Source organism: Astatotilapia calliptera, chromosome 16 (assembly GCF_964374335.1).
Source record: "Astatotilapia calliptera chromosome 16, fAstCal68.1, whole genome shotgun sequence".
NCBI classification, from domain to species: domain Eukaryota; kingdom Metazoa; phylum Chordata; class Actinopteri; order Cichliformes; family Cichlidae; genus Astatotilapia; species Astatotilapia calliptera.
Genome location: NC_137437.1, coordinates 17,527,940 through 17,548,052, shown reverse-complemented (window position 1 = coordinate 17,548,052; position 20,113 = coordinate 17,527,940). Strand labels below are relative to the sequence as shown.

Here is a 20,113-nt window from a genome sequence, read left to right as displayed (position 1 = left end):
TGGAGTCTATCAGATTGTCAATTGTGGCCTGTGGAATGTTGGTCCACTCCACTTCAATGGCTGTGCGAGGTTGTTGGATATTCGTGGGAACTGGTACACGCTGTCGTATACGCCGGTCAAGCACATCCCGAACATGCTCAATGGGTGACATGTCCGGTGAGTATGCTGGCCATGCAAGAACTGGGACATTCTCAGCTGCCATCTGCCCTGAACAATGTGAACCATGATTCATCCGTGAAGCGCACACCTCTCCAACGTGCCAGATGCCATCGAATGTGAGCATTTGCCCACACAAGTCTGCTACGGCGACGAGCTGGAGTCAGGTCAAGACCCCGATGAGGACGACGGGCATGCAGTTGAGCGTCCCTGAGACGGTTTCTGACAGTTTGTGCAGAAATTGTTTGGTTGTGCAAACCAATTGTTCCAGCAGCTGTCTGGGTGGCTGGTCTCAGACGATCTTCGAGGTGAACCTGCTGGATGTGGAGGTCCTGGGCTGGTGTGGTTACACGAGGTCTGCGGTTGTGAGGCCGGTTGGATGTGCTGCCATATTCTCTGAAACGCCTGTGGAGACGGCTTATGGTTGAGAAATGAACATTCAATGCACGGGCGACAGATCTGGTTGACATTCCTGCTGTCAGCATGCCAGTTGCACGCTCCCTCATTGCTTGTGGCATCTGTGGCATTTTGCTGTGAGACAAAACTGCACATTCCAGGGTGGCCTTTTGTTGTGGGCAGTCTGAGGTACACCTGTGCACTACTCATGATGTCAGATCAGCATCCTGATGTGGCACACCTGTGAGGTGGGATGGATTATCTCAATATAGCAGATGTGCCCACTACCACACATTTGGACTGATTTGTGACCACTGTTTGGGAGGGATGGTTATATTGTGTATCTGGAATGAATTTTAGGTCTCTACGTCCATCCCATGGGGAATAGGAGCAGTAACAAAGGTGTTGCGTTTATATTTTTGTTCAGTGTATGAAGACGTGGATTCTCCTTTTCACATGTTAGCATGTTGTTTGGCCAGCTGTGGCTTACATTACCACAGCTGTGATAAAATTATCAGGAGTACTTCTATGTCTATGAGGGGAAAGCTTTCCTTGTTTACATATAATATAATAATGATACAGATAATGAAAGTCAGACAAAGTGGATCATGTCTTTTACAAAGTGCATAAATAAATCAAGCAGATTTTTTTTCGGTTGTGGTTTCTGAGTTGTGAAATGTCTGCAGCTCCGGAGTGGACTGTATTTGATTTGTCACATTGAAAGAGGGCCAGAAAATTACATAATCAGTGAAGCCAAACACATGTCTCTTTCCTAATATGGGCAATGTCTTTAGTAAAACTCAGCTGTAAGCATGTCTCCAGGCTCTGAATTGAAGGATTTTAGCACACAATGTTATGTGTTTTCAAACTCACAAAATCATATTTTACGTTCTTGAAGCAATAACCACGTGAAACTGAAGTTTAAATACTTTTCTTCCCTACATCCTGTGTGCAAGAGTCAATTATAGCATCATTTGGAGAGTTATATTTCATTTAGCATGTTATCGCATATCTGAAGGGGACCTAAAATAAAGCACAGTTCAGTCAGAGGGTCTCTTATTGATTGAAATCAACTTTTCCTGCTTTTAGGAGATAACTGAAAGTATACATGAAAGTGCCTTATCTTTTATAACCACAGGTTTTTTTTTATAATGGGTGTTTGTGTAAACTGTGTGTCACAGAAATAAAAGGCTGCTGTGGCGTGATGGTTCTTCGTAGTGGTCTGACACCGAGGGCAGAGGGGCTGCTCTGAGATCCTTCCCTTGCTAGCATGTGAAAAACCGGTTGAGCTGTTCGTCTTGTTTCATTAACGGGAATAAGTCTCTAAAGCAGCGGGGCCTGTGGAAGCGCAGACCCAACACTTTCCAGTAGCATAAGATTTTTTGCCAAGAAGTGCGACAGCAAAGAACTGATTGTCCAAATATAAGTTTCCTTACTTTTTCTATGAAGTTTATATGTTTGTAAAAATAAAGTAAACCATCTGCTCTAAACAGGTTTACATAGACTCAAGATTCCTTTTATCATTTTCTTGAAAATGTGTTTTTGGGGTGTTTTGCAAAACTAACTTTCCTCAGTCACACACTTTTTTCCTTCAGTTAAAAAACTTGTAGATCTGGCATATTGATCGATCACAGGTTTGATAGCTTATCTCTGGACAGTCAGCTTAAAGAAGAATTTGCAAAGTTCATTGTATTTATTTAAGATCATTTTTGACAGCCACAGCTGTGACACATCAATGATTTTTACAAGATATTTATCACAGACTGACAGAACTACGAGAAACACCTTTTAGTTATCGTCCTTTTTAGTCGTCTGAAAAGTTCATATAAAAGCAGAGGTTTCTCTGTTTTAAAGACACAGAACATTTTTAAGACACAATCACACAAGTAGATATTTCAAGAAGACAGTGTAAACAAACATTTAGGGGCTGTGGTTTCACATGTTGCTCCACCTATCATGCGTTAGAGTCACCTTCCAGTAAGTTTCCAGGTCACTTACCCAGTATATGTACTCAGACTGGAACCAGTATGTTTGAGATTCATACAACCAGAAAACTGTCTCCTCTGTTTATTGTGTGAATTCACACTATTGAGATCCTGTTTCTCTTTAAACTTTATTCTACCTTATTCTAGTTGCTCCGACCTTTGCTGGTTAACTACTCCCTCCGTTTTCAGCCGATTTCCACCATTTAAACTTGAATCTGTTCTGCTCCCTGTGCTAATGCCAGCTGTATCTTTTGGTGGTCATACCTTTCATACTTTTTGAGATATTACAGTTTTTGCCCGTTGCTTGAACACTACAAACCCATGCTTAGACTAAAGTAACACAACTTGAAGCTTTTGTTACCATACCTCAAACACATGTACCCCTACCTTAAACAAAAGCGCTGCTTTGCACCCTAGTTGCAATTATGCAACACACTTACTCCTTTATGCAACACACATGGTCCTGCATGCTACACTCTATTTCATACATAAGACACTTTGTTCACAAAATGAAATTTCAGGGTGCCATTTGGAAAACACATGTACCCAAAATACAAAACACATCGGGTAATTGCAACCACTCAAATACACACCTGAAGGCACTTACTTGTAAAACTGAACACCAATTAGCCAACTACAAAAAGCCCTCAGTTTAGCCAATTCAAGAACTTTGCAAGCATGGATGGAGGGAGAGCAAGAGGAGGAGGAGGAGCAGGTCGATGTCGAAGTCGAAGTCGAAGAGGCCATGCACGGACCCATATTTCTGATGATATAAGAGCAACTTTGGTGGACCATGTCATCAACCATGGCCTGACTATGAGGGAAGCTGGGCAGAGAGTCCACCCACATCTAAGCTGCTTCACAGTGGCATCTGTAATAAGAACATTCCGACTAGAAAACAGGTCTGTCTTCACCTCTCTACCTTCTACTCCACTCAGATGGTTTTTATAGCACTGTTCTACAGTATATACCATTACCATATCAAGTGTACAGGGTATTGCAGGGTGCTAAGGCTCCTTTTGCAGCCAAAGTGGTAGTTTCTGTGAAACATAGCATGATTACTTATATTGAAGTACAGTGGATGACACAGTACATGCAGTAAAGTACTGTAAGAAAAATAAGCAAAGCGATGACAATATGTGGTTGTATTTCTCTAGACTGACTCGAAGACCTTCTGGGGGAGGACGCCAACGCCTGTTCACACAACAGCAGGAACTTGCCGTTGTGGACCTAGTGAGGGCAGACAATGCCATCCGTCTCCACCAGCTACGAAAGCAAATACTTGCAGACAGGCAAGTGTTCAACAGCATAAACCATGTGAGCATCACCACCATCAGACGCATCTTGGGAAAACACAGCATCACCATGAAGCAGCTCTACAGAGTCCCATTTGAGAGGAACAGTGACAGGGTCAAAGGACTTTGAGCTGAATATGTATGGGTAAGTGTAACTGTCCTTTACATGTACAATACAGTATTGGTGAAATCCAGTAGCAGCTGAATATGTACCATATCAGTACCACATGGATCCATTCTGAGAGCTACACAGGTACCTGTGTGATGGGGTTCTGTATGTGTAGCACTGTAGTACAGTGATATGTTCTCTTGGCCATGGATGGAGTTGCACAGCCTCATGAATTCATTTTCATTGATGAAGCTGGATTCGACCTGTGCAAAACAAGACGACGGGGTCATAATGTCATTGGTCAAAGGCAATTGTGCACGTCCCAGGGCAGCGCAGGGGAAATGTCACATTGTGTGCCGCCATAAGCCTTCGAGGGCTTCTGCATCATCATGCAAAACTAGGTCCATACAACAGCCAACATATACTCACATTTCTAGATGCTCTCCATAACATAGTTGTACAGAACAGACCAGATCAGCCCAGGTTTGTTTCCATCAGGCTGCTCTGGTCCAGGCCTGGTTCTCCAACCACAACCAACTTGAAGTGGTATACTTGCCCCTTACTCACCATTTTTAAACCCTATACAGGAATTTTTTTCGGCTTGGAGATGGCGTGTATATGACCGCCAACCACATGCCCGCATGCCTCTTCTGCAGGCAATGGAACAGGCCTGCGGCGACATTCAGGTGACAGCAATCCATGGATGGTTTCGACATGCAAGAGGATATTTTCCCCGGTGCCTAGCGAGAGAAGACATTGCTTGCGATGTCGATGAGGTCCTGTGGCCAGACGCCAACAGACGGCGGGATCCATGAGCCCACGTATGCACAATTGTCATGATTTTTTGTGTTTACAGTATGGTGTTTTTTCTATTACTGTATTATGGTGTTTTTTGGGTTTTTTTTGCTTTCTCTGAATTCATGGTAAATGGCCTGCATTTGTATAGCGCTTTACTCAGTCCCTAAAGACCCCAAAGTGCTTTACACTACATTCAGTCATTCACCCATTCTCATGGTACTGCAATGTACAATACTGAGTAGGCCTATTTGTTGTTTTGGTTGTTTGAAAATGTGTCTCCTGAAAATATGCCTTCTGAATAAACAATGAAAGACTGCAGTGTTTTATATAAAGTAGAATAGTGTGCTCCCCCTGATCTGTAAGTGTTTGCATATGATGCAAGTATGTGTCATTTTGTCAACAGTTACATTTTGACAAAGGAATGTTAGGTTTTGACAGCAGAGTTTAGGTTTTGAGAGTTTCAATTTGGCACAGATGTGAATGGTATATTTCCCAGTGTTGTGTCGTGTGTACCCAGAGGTTGCCCTTTGTTACAAATTAAAGTCTACAAATCAATGACATCACACTGGCCTATGTCTATTCAGTCTATGATTACATGTCAGTGAGATCTTGGAGCTGCCAAGCATGCAAAGCTGCAGCTTTAGAATTTAGGCTCTAATCCTTTTTTCCACCATTTTTTTTATTTTTCTTCTTCCTTTGTTTCTCAGACATGTATGTTTTTTTTTTTGTTTTTTTTTTTTCTCCCATCATTTCCTCTTATTGTCCCTTTACATACTCTTTGCCTCGCTCCAGTCTACTGCCAGAGTTTCAGTATTTTATTCACTTAATAGCAGGACAGAATACCACGTGACTGTGGCCTTGTGTTATACCCTCTCTGCTGCAGTGATGCTGCAGACAAACACAAACATCGTGATCAGACATTTAAGAAAAGCCTCTTACAGATGAAGGTCTGTGTCTCTTGACCTAAACACATAATCAAGTTAAATCTAATTTATGTTCATCAGTGCCCCTCACACTGTAACTTAAAGTAATACATTTGTTACTGGTTAATTACAGAAGCACGTTTGTGAGCATAAAGATGTAAGCCTTGGACCATCGGGATGAAATGTGGTTGGGAAACTTAACAAGCATTGATAAAGCTTCATCAGTAGTTCGAACAATGCCTCAAAACCTTCGCTCACCACAGGTGGTTAGCAGACTGTGGTTGTACCATGCAGCCTAATAACATGCAGTAAATTGCAGGTTAAAGCAGTCTGCTTACACATTGTTAAACGAGGGAAGGGAACTAATGTGGCTGTCACATGACCCTTTTGTCCCATTTCATCCCAGCATTTGATTAAATTGCTGCTCACTACTTAAAACTGATCACATAAAACTATTTTTCTTCATCTTTTAATGATTACCAAAGTCTGTGAATCCCCACATTGTTCAGTTGTTCTTTTTGCTCCCTATGAGGTCACTTTTACCATGTGACAAAAACAACACCCCACTGTACACACTTGAGCCACCAGCAACTTTATAAATCCCCAATAAAAAGCTGACAGGTTGCAATGATGTTCCAAATAACTTATTAAGAAAACAACTAAATACACAGAAAATATTATGAAAACTGGTTTATTTTATATCTCCTAGTTTGAAGTGAAGCAATAAAAACATGTATAAAACATCACAAACTGTAATATTATACAAATGCTTACGTCCTGCTGATGCAATGGAGACATCTTCCAGTGACAGTCTTCATCCGTGTGAGTGTGAGGAGGCTCCTAAACCCACCGACACAGAAGTGCATGTTCACAACTCCCTCTGTGCAGGTGGGGTCAGGGCCCTCCTCACCCTGGGTGAAGAGGGGTGGTGCTGTGGCCAGTCAGGTATGAAGTGCTGAGAGTGGATCTTTGGTCCTCTGTGCAGCTCTGTCCACTCTCAGCTGCCCTGCAAAGCAATAACACGAGAAAGACGTCATTTTAACACAAAACAGCATTTCCATTGTTGGTAGCTGCAGCATGTTGTTAAAATGCAATTTTAAACTCAACATATACACACAATAACTATAACTAAACTTAAACCTACAGTACTGTAGGACGATGATTTACACCAGCTATTGGAAGGATTTAGTCTTCAAGACAGTTTGTAGCCAATGTGAGGTGATAACTTACATAGCTGGAACACAGCACCACTCTCCAGTTTGTCATTTGGTCATCCATCCTTCTCATCGGGTTGGGGTAAGGCTGTCTTCTGGGTGGAGTATCTCTCTGTGTTAGCTCCGTCCTGGGCGTTGAGTGTCTGAAGTGCTGAATGCTGGGAGAGGACAAGTGTAAAGCACCTGAAGACAAAAAGACAAAGAGAAAAGCATGAATTCACAGATCACAGAGTTGTTCACTTTACTTTTCTTCTGTTATGTGTTTTTACCTTACCTCTGATCCCTGAGCCACAGGCTATACCTTATGTAAAAACAAGAGACTACAGTCAGTTCACGACATCATTTTAAACCTTTTCTACTTATTTGTGTTGACATTAAGTACGGACTTACCTTTGTCCTGCATGGTGAGCTAGAGCTTGAGAAAAAAATGTTAGTCATTTACAAACACTGCAAAGGCCAACTTAAACATTTAAAGCTTAAAAACAAGTTCTAACATAATCTAGTCAGAGTCGCTGTCATCAAGTGAAAGGTTAAAAGGCCTTTCCCAGAAGCGTCTGACACCAACAGAACCCGAGGATGTTGAAGGGCCATAAAACGTGTCATCACTTACCTTGCACCTCTTTGCACTTACCTCATCAGTGCAGGTGTCGTCTCCGCTTCTCTTTGCTGAGGAGGTGAGAGCTGAGGTTGAAGGAGAAGCTGAGAGAGTAGCGGAAGAAGGAGCAGGAGAGGAAGGAGCTGAGGGAGCAGGGGAGGAAGCAGCTAAGGGAGCAGGAGAGGAAGCAGCTGAGGGAGGAGCAGAGGAAGCAGGAGAAGCTAAAGGATCACCAACCGGGAAGAGTGGGGCGTTGGCCTGGCCGAAAGGCGGCATGGCGAACGGGGCAGCACCTGGAGCAATAGGATGTTGCCAATCGTGCCAAAACGGCTCTGGAGGGAGCTCCTGGATGAGAGGGGAATCAGCTCTCTCATCCATGGTGTCATACCCCGAGTCGTCACTAGGCCAATCGGCCCACTCTTCTGAGTTGTTCCAGTCAGAGGAATTGTCAGTGTCTTCACTCACCTCTTCGACGTCCTCAGGTATGTAGGGAGGGTACTCACCTTCCTCTTCACTGTCATCAGGATCCTGTGCTTCAGGAGAAGAGGGTGAGGATGGGAGAGGGATATACTCACCATACTCACCTTCACTGACACGCTCGGTATCAGAGTCATCCAGGATCCTGATGACCTCTGGAAGGCCTTCTTCTGCAGGACGCTCAACCACGTAGTCGAGACGACCTGTGAGGAAACAAGTTTAAAATAACATTAAGAATGTAATAAACATCAAGTGCTAAAGGAACAGAGCTACATCTGTTAGTTTGAGCAGACGATGAGAGAAAAGCATTTTAGGCTACATTTATGTCAGACTGAATGACACTTCTACTTGTTCATGCAAGCAAAAAACAGCTAAGTCAACTAAGTTCACATCATTAACTGCTATATAATAAGATATAGTAGTGGCATAACATAAGGATACCATTATTACTACTGTACTATGATTACTGTTTTCATATTCTTTTTTATATTCATTTATTTTTGTTATTTTTTATTATCATGTTTTGTAGCAGGGGAAAAGTTATAGTTTATTTCAATAAAGCCTTTGATCCAAGAAGAACAGGATGTTAGGAAGGGACCGGGATCTGGTGTGTTTACACCTGTGTGTTCTGACGTCATGACATGCTGAAGATGCTGTTACCACAGAGACTGATTTTGGGGCATTTTACAAATTTTAGTCCGTTAAGCTATTTTTAACCAAATCATTAAAAAAGTGTCAAATTTGAAGCCTTCAAATCAAAGTAACACCTTTTTTTTCAAATTCATACACCAGTCGTTAATAATTTCTACACCTCTCCCGGAAAATTTAAAGCATACAAACAATTTACGGGGAAAAATCTTGGAATAAGCATATTTTGATAACATTAAAACTTGATATTCACACTGGAACTTGTTAAATTATTACAGTCATTTAGTAGCTCTTAAAATAACTGAAGAAATGTTAAAAGTACCTGCAGCGAAGTCCAGGGGGCTGTCGAGTCCACGACGAGCCATCTTCAGGCTTTGCTGTATGAAAAACAAGTACAAACAATCCAAAGATGAAGTACTTGTTGTGGCGAGCAAGTCAAATCCGCTTTCAGTAAATATTTTCCCGAAAACTTAACTTTCCACAGGCTGAGGTTGGAGCAGGTCAAAACAAGTCCAATAGCAAGTGTAAAGGGACGAATGGAACCTTGTGCAGCATTTATATACCCTCCGCAGGCCATGGTTACGGTTGCCAACATTTTTCTTTTAAAAGCTAACAATAACTTAGCGTTCTCGCTACTCACTATGCTGTTAAACAGCTATATGTTAGCAATGACAACATTTAACAATGCTAGCCGTGCTGATTAGCCTTAGGATTGCTTGAGGTTGTTTCCAGCTCTAGTGGTCATAAGCGAACTTAGTTCTGTGCCAGCTTTTAGCACGAAAATCAATCTTGTAAAGCTCACTATTAAACTGACAAAGCCTTAGAGCCTAGAAACTATGATACTTACAACTGTGCTATGTTTGTCTCATAGCATATAGCAAGACCCCATAACTGACCTTTGACCTCTTCTCAAGATTAGATAATGCTATATAGAGCTATTTTAACACTATGTTTCTTACTGCCATTGTTTGACAACATATAAGCATAAAGGAAATGATATATGGAGATTCTAAATATCAGGTTATTATGACTTTATTATAAACTTTACAGTAACAGTTCAGAACTATTAAGCAAGCTTAGTTTTGGAAAAATCCCATTTGTGATCAAAACTTTTTACTTCATATTTATTACTAAATAATTCAATAAATTATACTCAAGTACTGAATAGTCACAAAAAATAGTAATTATGCTGAAAATTATGTTAAAGTGGTTTTCGACTGAGCATATAAACAAAAGCCTGGGAAAAAGTTCTGTTGAACAACACACATATGTTACCAATATTGTAGCCGGTGTTATTTAATAATTTGTTTTATTTTTGATACAATTTCAAACTTTATTAACCTTTTCAATAAAACAAAGTCTCAGATTTAATTATTCTGAAACTAAGTTTAAGCTTCCCAGAACGTTTTGTTGCAAGTTACATTACTGATATAAGAAATATAAAATGTTTGTATTGTTCACCCACAAGTGCAGTCTCTGGCTCAAACACAGAAGCTTGATATGTTTGGTTGTCAGTCCAGACATTCCTAAAGAAAGTTGTCCTTCTTCAGCTCCAGACCTTTCTAGATAAAAATGGCATTAGTGAAGTATTTCAGTCTGGTTTTAAAAACGCACCACAACACTGAAACTGCTCTTGTAAAAGTTTTAAATGACCTTTTAACTTTTCTGACTTGGGAGATTTTGCCATTTTAATACTGTTAGACCTCAGTGCTGCATTTGATGGGATTCTTATCGCTCGGCTTGAGCACTGTGTCAGAATCAAAGGGACTGCTTTGGAGTGGTTTAAATCTTACCTGTCCAACCAAAGTTTTTCTGTTAGATTGGGGGAAACATCGTCCTCAGAAGCCTCACTTTCTTGTGGGGTCCTCAAGGAGTCCAATCTTGGTCCAGTTCTCTTTTCTATTTATATGCTCCCCATGGGTTCAATTTTTTGAAAAACATGGGATCTCATTCCATTGCTATGCAGACAACTCACAGATTTACCTGCCACTGAAACGTGAATCTGTGAGTCGTCTGAAGGGTTTGCTAGATTGTTTGGAGGATGTTGAGGATGGCATGGATGGCTTTTAACTTCCTTAACCTAAATGAACAGAAAACAGAGGTGATTGTGTTTGGTCCCTGTGACCGCTGTGACTTTGGCCCTTTAGGAATTCATAATAATAATAATAAAAACCTTTGCAAGGAACCTAGGAGTGTTTTTTTTTTTACTCTAATCTAATGTTTGATAAACAGATTAATGCTGCCTTTGCTGTAACTGCTCCTAAGCTCCCTTCACGTCAGGACTTCCCCAACATTGGACACTTTTAACTGACCATTCATCCTCCTCTTTCTCTCATTTTTTACATTCATCAGGTCCTCAGAGTACTCGTTCCATCTTCCCAACACACTCTTTTCACTGTTTAGCACATTTCCATCTTTATCCATCTTACTCCACAAATAGTCTTTTCCTTCGGGGCCGACAAACTGACAACTTTCAACATAATCCATTTGATTTCCAGCTTCAAACTCGTGATAATGACGGACACTCTCTTCACCCTGAAACAGCATTCATGAAATCTTCCTTCAAGATTACAACTACTTGATTTACAGTGGAGTGAAAAAGTCTTTGGCTTCTTCCTTATTTCCTTTTTTTGTATGTTTTTCACATGTGAAAGTTTCAGATCAATAAACAAATTTAAATATGAGGCTATTTAAAAAAAACAAACATCAATCATCCAAACAATTTATTCAAAAAATGGAATTTTGAAACAAGTGAGCTGTAAATACAAAATTGCAGTTGCACTAAAACACATTTTTGCATTGTCCAACTTTCTTATCTCTCGTCTGCTCTCACAGTGAGTCACACACATTTGTATTTACAGAGCACACTTTGACAAGTAGTCTAAACTCTGGGTGAAGTGTGTGATCACACCGAGTCCCAGCTGGTTTGAGGAGCAGACTGAGTCTCTGCAGGGTTTAAACTCAGTCCCTGGAAAACAGACACAGTCCAGTTATATCTGGATGAAAACTGTCTCTGTGAAGGCAGTTTTGTTTTTGTTAACACTCCCTCAGAGAGGGACAGCTGGTTCATGTTTATTTAATCCCATTATCCAAAGACACTTCTACATCATCATCCACAGTTATGGGTCAATGACAATATCAAATAACAAGATCAGAATAACAACCTTAGGATTATTGAGATTTGTACTTACTGTGGTTTCATCCATCTGAGTTTTGTTCCCTAAAATGAGAGAAGAAAGTCAATTTCAGTTTTGTTTTAAAATTCAAAATCATTCAATCTTAAATGTACCTTTATGTCTTGTCCTTATATTGACTGTTGCAGCAGTTATTAAAAGCGCTGCTAATCCCACAGAGACAACAATGAACCTCAAAGAAACAAAAAATCTGTCAAACACAAAAAATGTGATTATTAAAATTATTTGGTTGCAGTTTTCTGTTCCGTGTAAATTCCTTTCTTTTAAAAATGTAACAGCATTTTACTAATAAATGTGCAAATTTCTGTGATATGATTTGTATTTAAAAGTATTTATATACAAAGTTAAAGTGAGTTTTCATTTGCATATCATTTCAAAAGCTCAAATAAATTTAAAATAAACAGATATTTATGCAACCAGCTTAATCTTCAGTCCTGCTTTTGAAGGACTCTTCATTGTTGGGGTTGTTTCTGATTTTGTGCTTATTTCAGTTTTTCTGGCTGGATTCTTTGTTGTTTTTGTGTCACCTGAATAAATGAAAAAGTAAAAGCACAAAAGTTTTTCATGTTTCTCATCTGATGTAAACATGAGAAACAATATTCTACTTTCACACTTGAAATATTTAAGTAAATGTTTGATGTGATTTTACTTATATTAACAGCTGATCCTGATCTCAGCTGTTTCCTCACCTGATGGCTGACGGTCGAAAGTAAACAGCTGCACTCTTCTTGTGTTAGTGTCAGTCACTTCACATTTCAATATTTTATGACGTGATGAGTATAAATAATTATTCTTCAGAAAAGACACAGTGGCAGCGCAGTGAGTCTGTGAAGTCACTATTTCTTTGTTCTCTTTGTCCACATCTCGACCTGTAAGCAGCCACTTCACTGTGTGATGACACTGTTCATATGTCAGCACAGAGCAGCTTAACGTCACCGTATCAGTGTCCTTATGTTCAGTCACTGGTGAACATAATGTAACAAAGTGAGACAAACAGAGCGGAAATTAGTCAAGTTATCTTAATCAGTTTCAGTATGATTATTGAACATTTTATGTCCTGAAAAGATTTGAACTGAAAATATTTTGATGTAAATACTCACAGGTAATAACAGAGAGATCAACCAAAGACTGATGAACCAGAGTATGTGTAGATTGTATTTTGTCTAATTTGTATTGTCGACAATAATAACAACCAACATCCCCGACTGTGAGCTTCTTTATGAGCAGAGAACAGTTCACTGTAACTCTGTCTGTCTGATTTAGTTTTAGCTTGTTCACCAATCTGTCCAAGTGTGATCAGCTCTACGTAGTCCCATCACAGTTATTCTGCTCATCTATCACATTCACACAAGGCAGAGTGACGTCATCTCCAACTTTAATAAACATGGAGGCTTCAGTTACAGATACTGTTGAGAAGATTGAAGAGAAATATGATAGACATTAGAATACAGCACTTTTACAGTTAGAGTGAAGATATTTTAGACACAAGTTCATAAACAGAGCATGCTCAGCTCTCTTATTTACTGTAAAGGTTGTTGACTGTAATAATATGAACAATATTTAGTTTGACTGCTATTTAAGTGTTTCCTGTATTTTTTTTTTTTTATATTCTTTATTTCTACAATATTACCTCATAAAGATGATTACAGGCATTAATTAACACAGTTTACAAGAGAAAAACGAAACAAAACGAGAAGAAAGAAAGGCAGATAGAAAGAAAGAGAAAGAAAAAAAAAGGAAAAAAAATTATATATATATAAAATAAAAGGAGAAAGCTCTGTCGGGAGTAAACAATTAACTAAATTGGTGGTTTCAAGCTTTAAAGAGAAAATTCGGTTTATAGGTATTAACGTATTGGACCCACTTATCCCAACACAGATGGAACCAGGCCATCCTGTCATTAACATGAGCTGTTACTTCCTCCATCCTATATATCTCTAACGTAATTTCCCACCATAATGACAAAGTCGGTATGTCTTGCGAGGACCATTTCTTTGTTATACATTTCTTACTTGCAACCAATAAAGCTCTTAACAGACATATGTCATTTTTGGACCAGTTCTGCGGTATACAGCCAAAAAAAATTGTCTTCATATCCTGAGGGAATGTACAGTTAAAAATGCCTTGTAATATACCATGAATGTCTTTCCAGTAAGTCCGTAGCACAGGACAGTCCCACATAATATGGGTGTGATGGGCTCCTTGGTATCCACAGTTTCGCCAGCACACAGGAGGATTCCCATCATAGTGAGCCTTTTGACATGGAGTGATAAAGAACCTTATCAGAGTTTTCCATCCGAACTCCCTCCAGCTTTTGGAGGAAGTACTCCTCCATTGCCATTCCCACATCTGAGTCCATTCTTCCCTAGAAATACACATCCCTCCCTCCTTTTCCCATAACATCTTCACATAATCAGTTGAGTGTGGAAGCTTATTCATAAAAAAATTGTACCAAAAAAAAATGAGTCTTGTGTCAACATCCCCACTGTACGCCTGTCTAAATAAAGTTACCAATTCCACGTTAGTATTTGACATCTGACCGATTGTTGTCTTTATATAGTGTCTTATTTGCAAGTATCGAAAAAAATCCTGTTTTTCTAGATTGTGTCTCTGTTTCAGCGTGTCAAAACTAATAAGGTTCCCATCCTTTATCAAACTATCATATGTAGATAACCCTTTAGCAGGCCAGCTTTTAAAACGTGAGTCCAATTTATTCGGGGCAAAGTCAGAATCATATGCATACCATTTGAATAAAGCCAAATCCTGTTCAAGTTTGAATTCTTTCACGACTTTTCTCCATATATTAAGTGTGCACGACACCCAGGGGTTATGAATCTTGTCAATATATTTTCGAATATTCGAGTCCATCAGGACAGCTTGTATTGGGGATTTTTATAAACATAATTTATTGTAATGAGAAATCACATTCAGCAGGTGCACTTTGTGTCTATTCCCACAGAGCCTTTGTGACAGACTGACAGTGATTTAAATACTGATTGTTAGGATGAATTGAAGATGATTAACTGATAAACAGAATCCAGTCAAGCTATTTGGTGATTGGACTCTGATGGCCTTCACGGCTGATTGGATTCCAGCTGATGAAAGAATTTAGGCAGGACCCCCCACAGTCCAGACATGGTGGTGGTTAAGATGGAGAATTGGATGGAGCGCTGAGTAACATGTCTGGAAGGGAGATTGAAAGATGAGCAGGGAGATTTAAAGTACATGAAGTGGAGGCTGATTGTCTTGAAGAAGGCCGGGAGAAAGACGATTGGACTTGACCAGTGATGTCAGCAATCAGCTGGACAGTGTTCGAAAGTGGAAGTGATGAAAAGCTCTGGCCACTAAACACCCAGGAAGTAGACAGAAGTGTGATTATAAGTCTTCCTCATTGTACTCGTGAAGGCTGAACTTAAGCTTCATGTGTTTCACTCCCTGAAAATAAACAGACGACTGAGGAAGTTGAATGTGTGAAGTTTAAGATAAATGTTTCTATTAATGCAGCTTCTCTTTCTTTAAAATGTAAGAAAATGAAAGCACATAACAAGGTTCTGTTGAAGGGTCAAACACCTCCGCCACCACAGTTGGACTTTTGATGTCTAATAGATCATTTGATTACACAGCTGCAGCTACAGAACATAAAGCAGGTCTGAGACGCTCCTCTTCCTCATTGTTGAACTGAAGACGTTTCTGAGAACTGAAAGTGTTTTGGTGAGAGTGTGGCTACAACAGCAGCAGAGCTCATGAGGTTTGACTTTATAATAACGGACAGTTAAACATCAGAAACACAAACTATTATCACAATTGTTGAACGCTGACACTATGAAATCGGTTTAAGGGTTTAGAGAGTTTGTGTTCAGTCTTTCACAGTTGTGTGAGGAGAGCAGGAAGGAGGCAGGACAGACTCAAACTATCTGTTGGTGTTTTATTGATATATTTAAAACAGAAATTGTGACCAAGCAAGCAGAAGATGTGTACCAGGGTTGTGAAGCAAAGGTTTCTGCAAAGGACACATCTGTGCATCCTTGATTGTAACTCCTGCAGCAAGTCTCCTCTCCTCTCTTTCCTCTGAGTTAAAACATCCTTTAACATGGTTTACTTGGTTTACTGAAAATGATTTGCAGCTCACGAGCAGGAGGACACAGGAGACCTGCACACCTCCAGGACACTGCGGAGTGCAGCTCGGATCTCAGCTGACCCTTCTCACCCTGGATACAGTCTGTTTGACCTGCTCCCCTCAGGCAGGAGGCTCCGGTCCATTCGCACCAGAACCTCTCGCCATAAGAACAGTTTCTTCCCCTCTGCTGTTGGACACATGAACAATAAACGTACGACTGTCCCCACCACTAACTCATGACCCTACACTGTGTTCACTGCATGATTCCATGTTTTGGCACTGATCACCACCTGCACTCATGTATATATCTTTCTACGTAGCACTTTTAATTCTTATTCTTACTTTTATTTTTTTCATGTCTATTTAAGCGCAATTTATGACAGCATGTTTGCACTGAAGCACCGCAGCAATTTCCTAATGTTGTAAACCTGCTCAACATTTGGCAATAAAACCCATTCTGATTCTGATTCTGATTCTGAGATGAGGAGGCACAAAATTGAAAATTGAGACAAGTCTTGGGAGTGGTGTCATTAAAGCTGCTGGTAGAGTGCTCAAGGCCTGCGCCGACCAGCTGGCTCCTGTGTTCACCAGACTATTCAACCTCTCCCTGACACATGCCTCTGTCCCTCACTGCCTGAAATTGTCAACAATAGTCCCAGTCCCCAAGTCCACCACCATCAGTAGCCTCAGTGACTACAGACCCATCGCACTGACTCCAGTGGTTGCAAAGTGCTTTGAGAAGCTGGTCCTAAAACACATAAATGACTGCCTCCCACCCAGCTTCGACCCCCACCAGTTTGCCTACAAGGCAAATAGGTCCACAGAGGATGCAATTTCCACTGCTCTCCACTCCGCTCTGCATCACCTGGAGAATCCTGGGACATCAGTAAGGATGCTCTTCGTTGATTTCAGCTCAATACTATCATCCAAGACATTCTTATAGACAAGCTGGTAAACTTGGACTCCCCCCCTCCACATGTGCATGGATCAAAAACTTCCTCACAGACCGTTCACAGTCAGTCAAGGTTGGCACCCAGCAATCATCCACCCTGTCACTCAGCACTGGCTCACCACAGGGATGTGTGCTGAGTCCATTATTATACCCCATCTACACCAGTGACTGCACCCCTACGCACCCCTGCAACATCATCATCAAATTTGCAGACGACACCACTCTGATGGGGCTCATCACCAACGATGATGACACCGCCTACAGGGATGAGGTCCAGCGACTGTCAGAATGGTGTAACTACAATAACCTCACGCTAAACACCAAGAAAACCAAGCAAGTGGTCATGGACTTCCGCAAAACAAGAACTGACCCTCCTCCCCTCTCCATAAAAGGTGACTATGTGGAGAGGGTGTCCTCCTTTAAGTTCCTCGGCACCCACATATCCGAGGACCTATCCTGGTCCATGTGGTGTATTCATAATTGTCTCTGGTACATTTGTTGTATGGGCAGTATGTGTTCACTGTTTGATTGTGTAATTACGTGTTACGCACTGGCAATGCATGCCGGTAGATGGTAATACAGGAAGAAAAGAGATGGTCTTACCGCACACAGTGGTCCCGCGTACTTATTCAGATTCAGAGTAAGAATCACACATGGTGTCAGAAGTGCTGTGTGACTCGTAAGACTCCATACATCTGCCGAGTGTGAGGAGAAGGGGAAGGTGGAAACAAAATGCCGAATGACGACGTAGACGATCGTCCGAGGGCAGGAGTTAGCACCGCGGCTAGCACTCCCAGCGCTACGTTTAGCATCCAACCACCGGAGCCCTTTGATTTTTCCAAACCACACGAATGGACAAGATGGGTCCGTCGCTTCGAGAGATTCCGTCAGGCAAGTAATCTGTCTGCGAGCTCGGAGGAAAATCAAGTGAACACTCTCATATATTGTATGGGAGACGAAGCGGATGACGTCCTGAGAGGACTAAAGTTAAGTGATGTAGACCAACGGGACTATGCTAAAGTGAGAGATAGCTTCCACAACTTTTTCATTGTCAGGAAAAATGTTGTTTATGAGCGCGCACGTTTTAATATGCGCAAACAAGAGCCGAATGAGACTGTTGATGCATTCGTGACTGCCTTGCATGCATTAGCAGAGCACTGTAACTACGGACCGCTCCACGATGAGCTGATAAGAGACAGAATAGTAGTGGGCTTGGCCGACACGAGGCTGTCTGAGCGCATGCAGATGGAAAAAGACTTGGACTTGGATAAAGCTATAAATATGGCCAGGCAGTCAGAAGAAATCAAAAAGCAACAGTCAGCTTTGAGAAGTGAAACAAATGTAATGCATGTAAATGCGAAAACAGTTGACAGAGTGATACAAAAGCACGACAAAACAAAGTTCAACATGTTCAAAAATAAAACTGTCAAAACACAACAGCAATATAGCAAGAGACAAAGTAACAAATGCTACAAGTGCGGAGGCTCTCCACATCCGAAACCTGAGTGCCCAGCAAATGATGCAAAATGTCATTTATGTGGAAAAAAAGGTCACTACCAGCGAGTCTGCAGACAAAGCAAGACAGTGCAAAGTATTGAGGAGGAAGAGGAGCAAGGTTTCTTCCTAGGCTCAGTTTCCAGTGACGGCCAGGCGTGGACAGCCAACATACAAGTGAAAGATGCAAAAATCACTTTCAAACTGGATACTGGAGCAGATGTGACTGTAATAGCTGACTCGGACTTATCAAAGATTTTTGCTAACGCACACAGACCAGTTCTCCAGCAGCCAGAAAAACCTTTGTTAGGCCCTGGAAAAACACCACTGGACGTTGCAGGTTTTACAAAGCTACAGCTCAACTATGGAGCGAAACAGACAACAGAGAAGGTCTATGTTGTAAGAAACCTGAGCACTCCACTGCTAGGCCTGCCCGCCATTACAGCTCTTGGCCTGCTGGTGCGAGTTGACGCGGTTTCAATGGACACTCTGAAGACTACTTACCCTAAACTTTGCAATGGTCTAGGGAAAGTGCAGCGGGCCTATCACATTAAACTCAAACCGAATGCTATGCCGTACTCACTCAAAACTCCGCGAAGGCTTCCTCTGCCTCTGATGGGAAGGGTAAAAGAGGAACTCCAACGAATGGAAGAGCTTGGTGTCATTACCCGAGTTGAGGAACCAACGGATTGGTGTGCCGGCATGGTTGTTGTTCCAAAGAAAAACAGCCCTAGGCTAAGACTTTGCGTAGACTTTACCGGACTAAATGAGTATGTGTGCAGGGAAAAATATGTGCTGCCATCGGTTGAACAAAGTCTCGGAATGCTCGCAGGAGCCAAAGTGTTTAGCAAACTGGATGCCAACATGGGCTTCTGGCAGATTCCCCTGTCCGATGAGTCTGCCAAACTCACCACCTTCATCACACCCTTTGGGCGGTTCCACTTTAACCGCCTACCGTTTGGGATCAACTCAGCGCCCGAACACTTTCAGCGCATGATGACGGAGGTCATCGAGGGTCTCGAAGGAGTGGTGTGTCACATTGACGATGTGTTGGTGTGGGGACGTAACCATCAGGAGCACGATTCCCGTCTCCATGCTACACTGCAAAGACTGGAAAAAGCAGGCATAACGCTGAATGTTGAAAAATGCGAGCTCTCCCAGAGCAAGGTTGCTTTCTTGGGTCACATCATAGCGGATACAGGAATCAGTCCTGACCCGAAGAAAACGGAGGCAATTACAGAAATGACAGAGCCAACTAATGTGTCAGAGTTGCGCAGTTTTCTGGGCATGGTGAATCAAGTGGGCAAGTTCATCCCCCATTTAGCTGAAAAAGACAAAGCCCTGCGAGATCTTCTTTCCAAAAAGAACGCATGGTATTGGGGAACTGACCAAGTGAGAGCTTTCAAAACATTACGAGATGCCCTGACCTCACCCCCAGTGCTCGCAATGTATGACCCCAACAGAGACATTAAAGTATCAGCAGATGCTTCATCCTATGGTCTCGGAGGTGTTCTTTTGCAGCTGTGGGAAGAAGGATGGCGACCAGTGGCGTATGCATCGAGGTCCCTTTCTCCTACAGAACAACGATACGCACAAGTGGAAAAAGAGGCACTGGCATCTACATGGGCGTGTGAGCGTTTTCGTGATTTCCTGATTGGTAAACATTTTTGTCTTGAAACGGACCACAAACCTCTCGTTTCCTTACTGGGAGGACAAGCTCTGGATCTCTTGCCACCCAGGATCCAGCGATTCAGAATGAG

At 41.6% G+C, this 20,113-nt stretch overlaps 2 protein-coding genes and 1 long non-coding RNA gene across 7 annotated transcripts in view; all 3 read right to left on the bottom strand.

The window, feature by feature from the left end:
* LOC113008504 (poliovirus receptor-like) overlaps window positions 1-20,113 on the bottom strand; it is a 77,467-nt gene that overhangs the window by 26,157 nt on the left and 31,197 nt on the right. The window lies entirely within an intron of this gene.
* On the bottom strand, window positions 6,566-9,051 carry LOC145421088 (uncharacterized). 2 transcript variants are annotated; one of them, XM_080290849.1, is made up of 5 exons: window positions 8,919-9,051; window positions 7,267-8,151; window positions 7,151-7,177; window positions 6,893-7,059; window positions 6,566-6,668 (listed from the first exon to the last, which is right to left on the bottom strand). In XM_080290849.1, exons 1-2 carry the CDS (start codon window positions 8,959-8,961, stop codon window positions 7,376-7,378), a joined length of 819 nt encoding a protein of 272 aa, XP_080146975.1. In that variant the 5' UTR covers window positions 8,962-9,051; the 3' UTR covers window positions 6,566-6,668; window positions 6,893-7,059; window positions 7,151-7,177; window positions 7,267-7,375. The 2 variants fall into 2 exon arrangements, with proteins under 2 accessions (XP_080146975.1, XP_080146974.1); XM_080290848.1 differs by having other exon boundaries at window positions 7,151-8,151.
* Window positions 11,305-14,666, bottom strand: LOC145421119 (uncharacterized). Of its 4 annotated transcripts, XR_013902412.1 has the most exons (5): window positions 12,480-14,664; window positions 12,208-12,317; window positions 11,886-11,980; window positions 11,788-11,816; window positions 11,305-11,564 (listed from the first exon to the last, which is right to left on the bottom strand). It is a non-coding gene; the product is annotated as an uncharacterized LOC145421119 (long non-coding RNA). The 4 variants fall into 4 exon arrangements; XR_013902410.1 differs by having other exon boundaries at window positions 11,886-12,317; window positions 12,480-14,666; XR_013902411.1 differs by having other exon boundaries at window positions 11,788-11,980; window positions 12,480-14,665.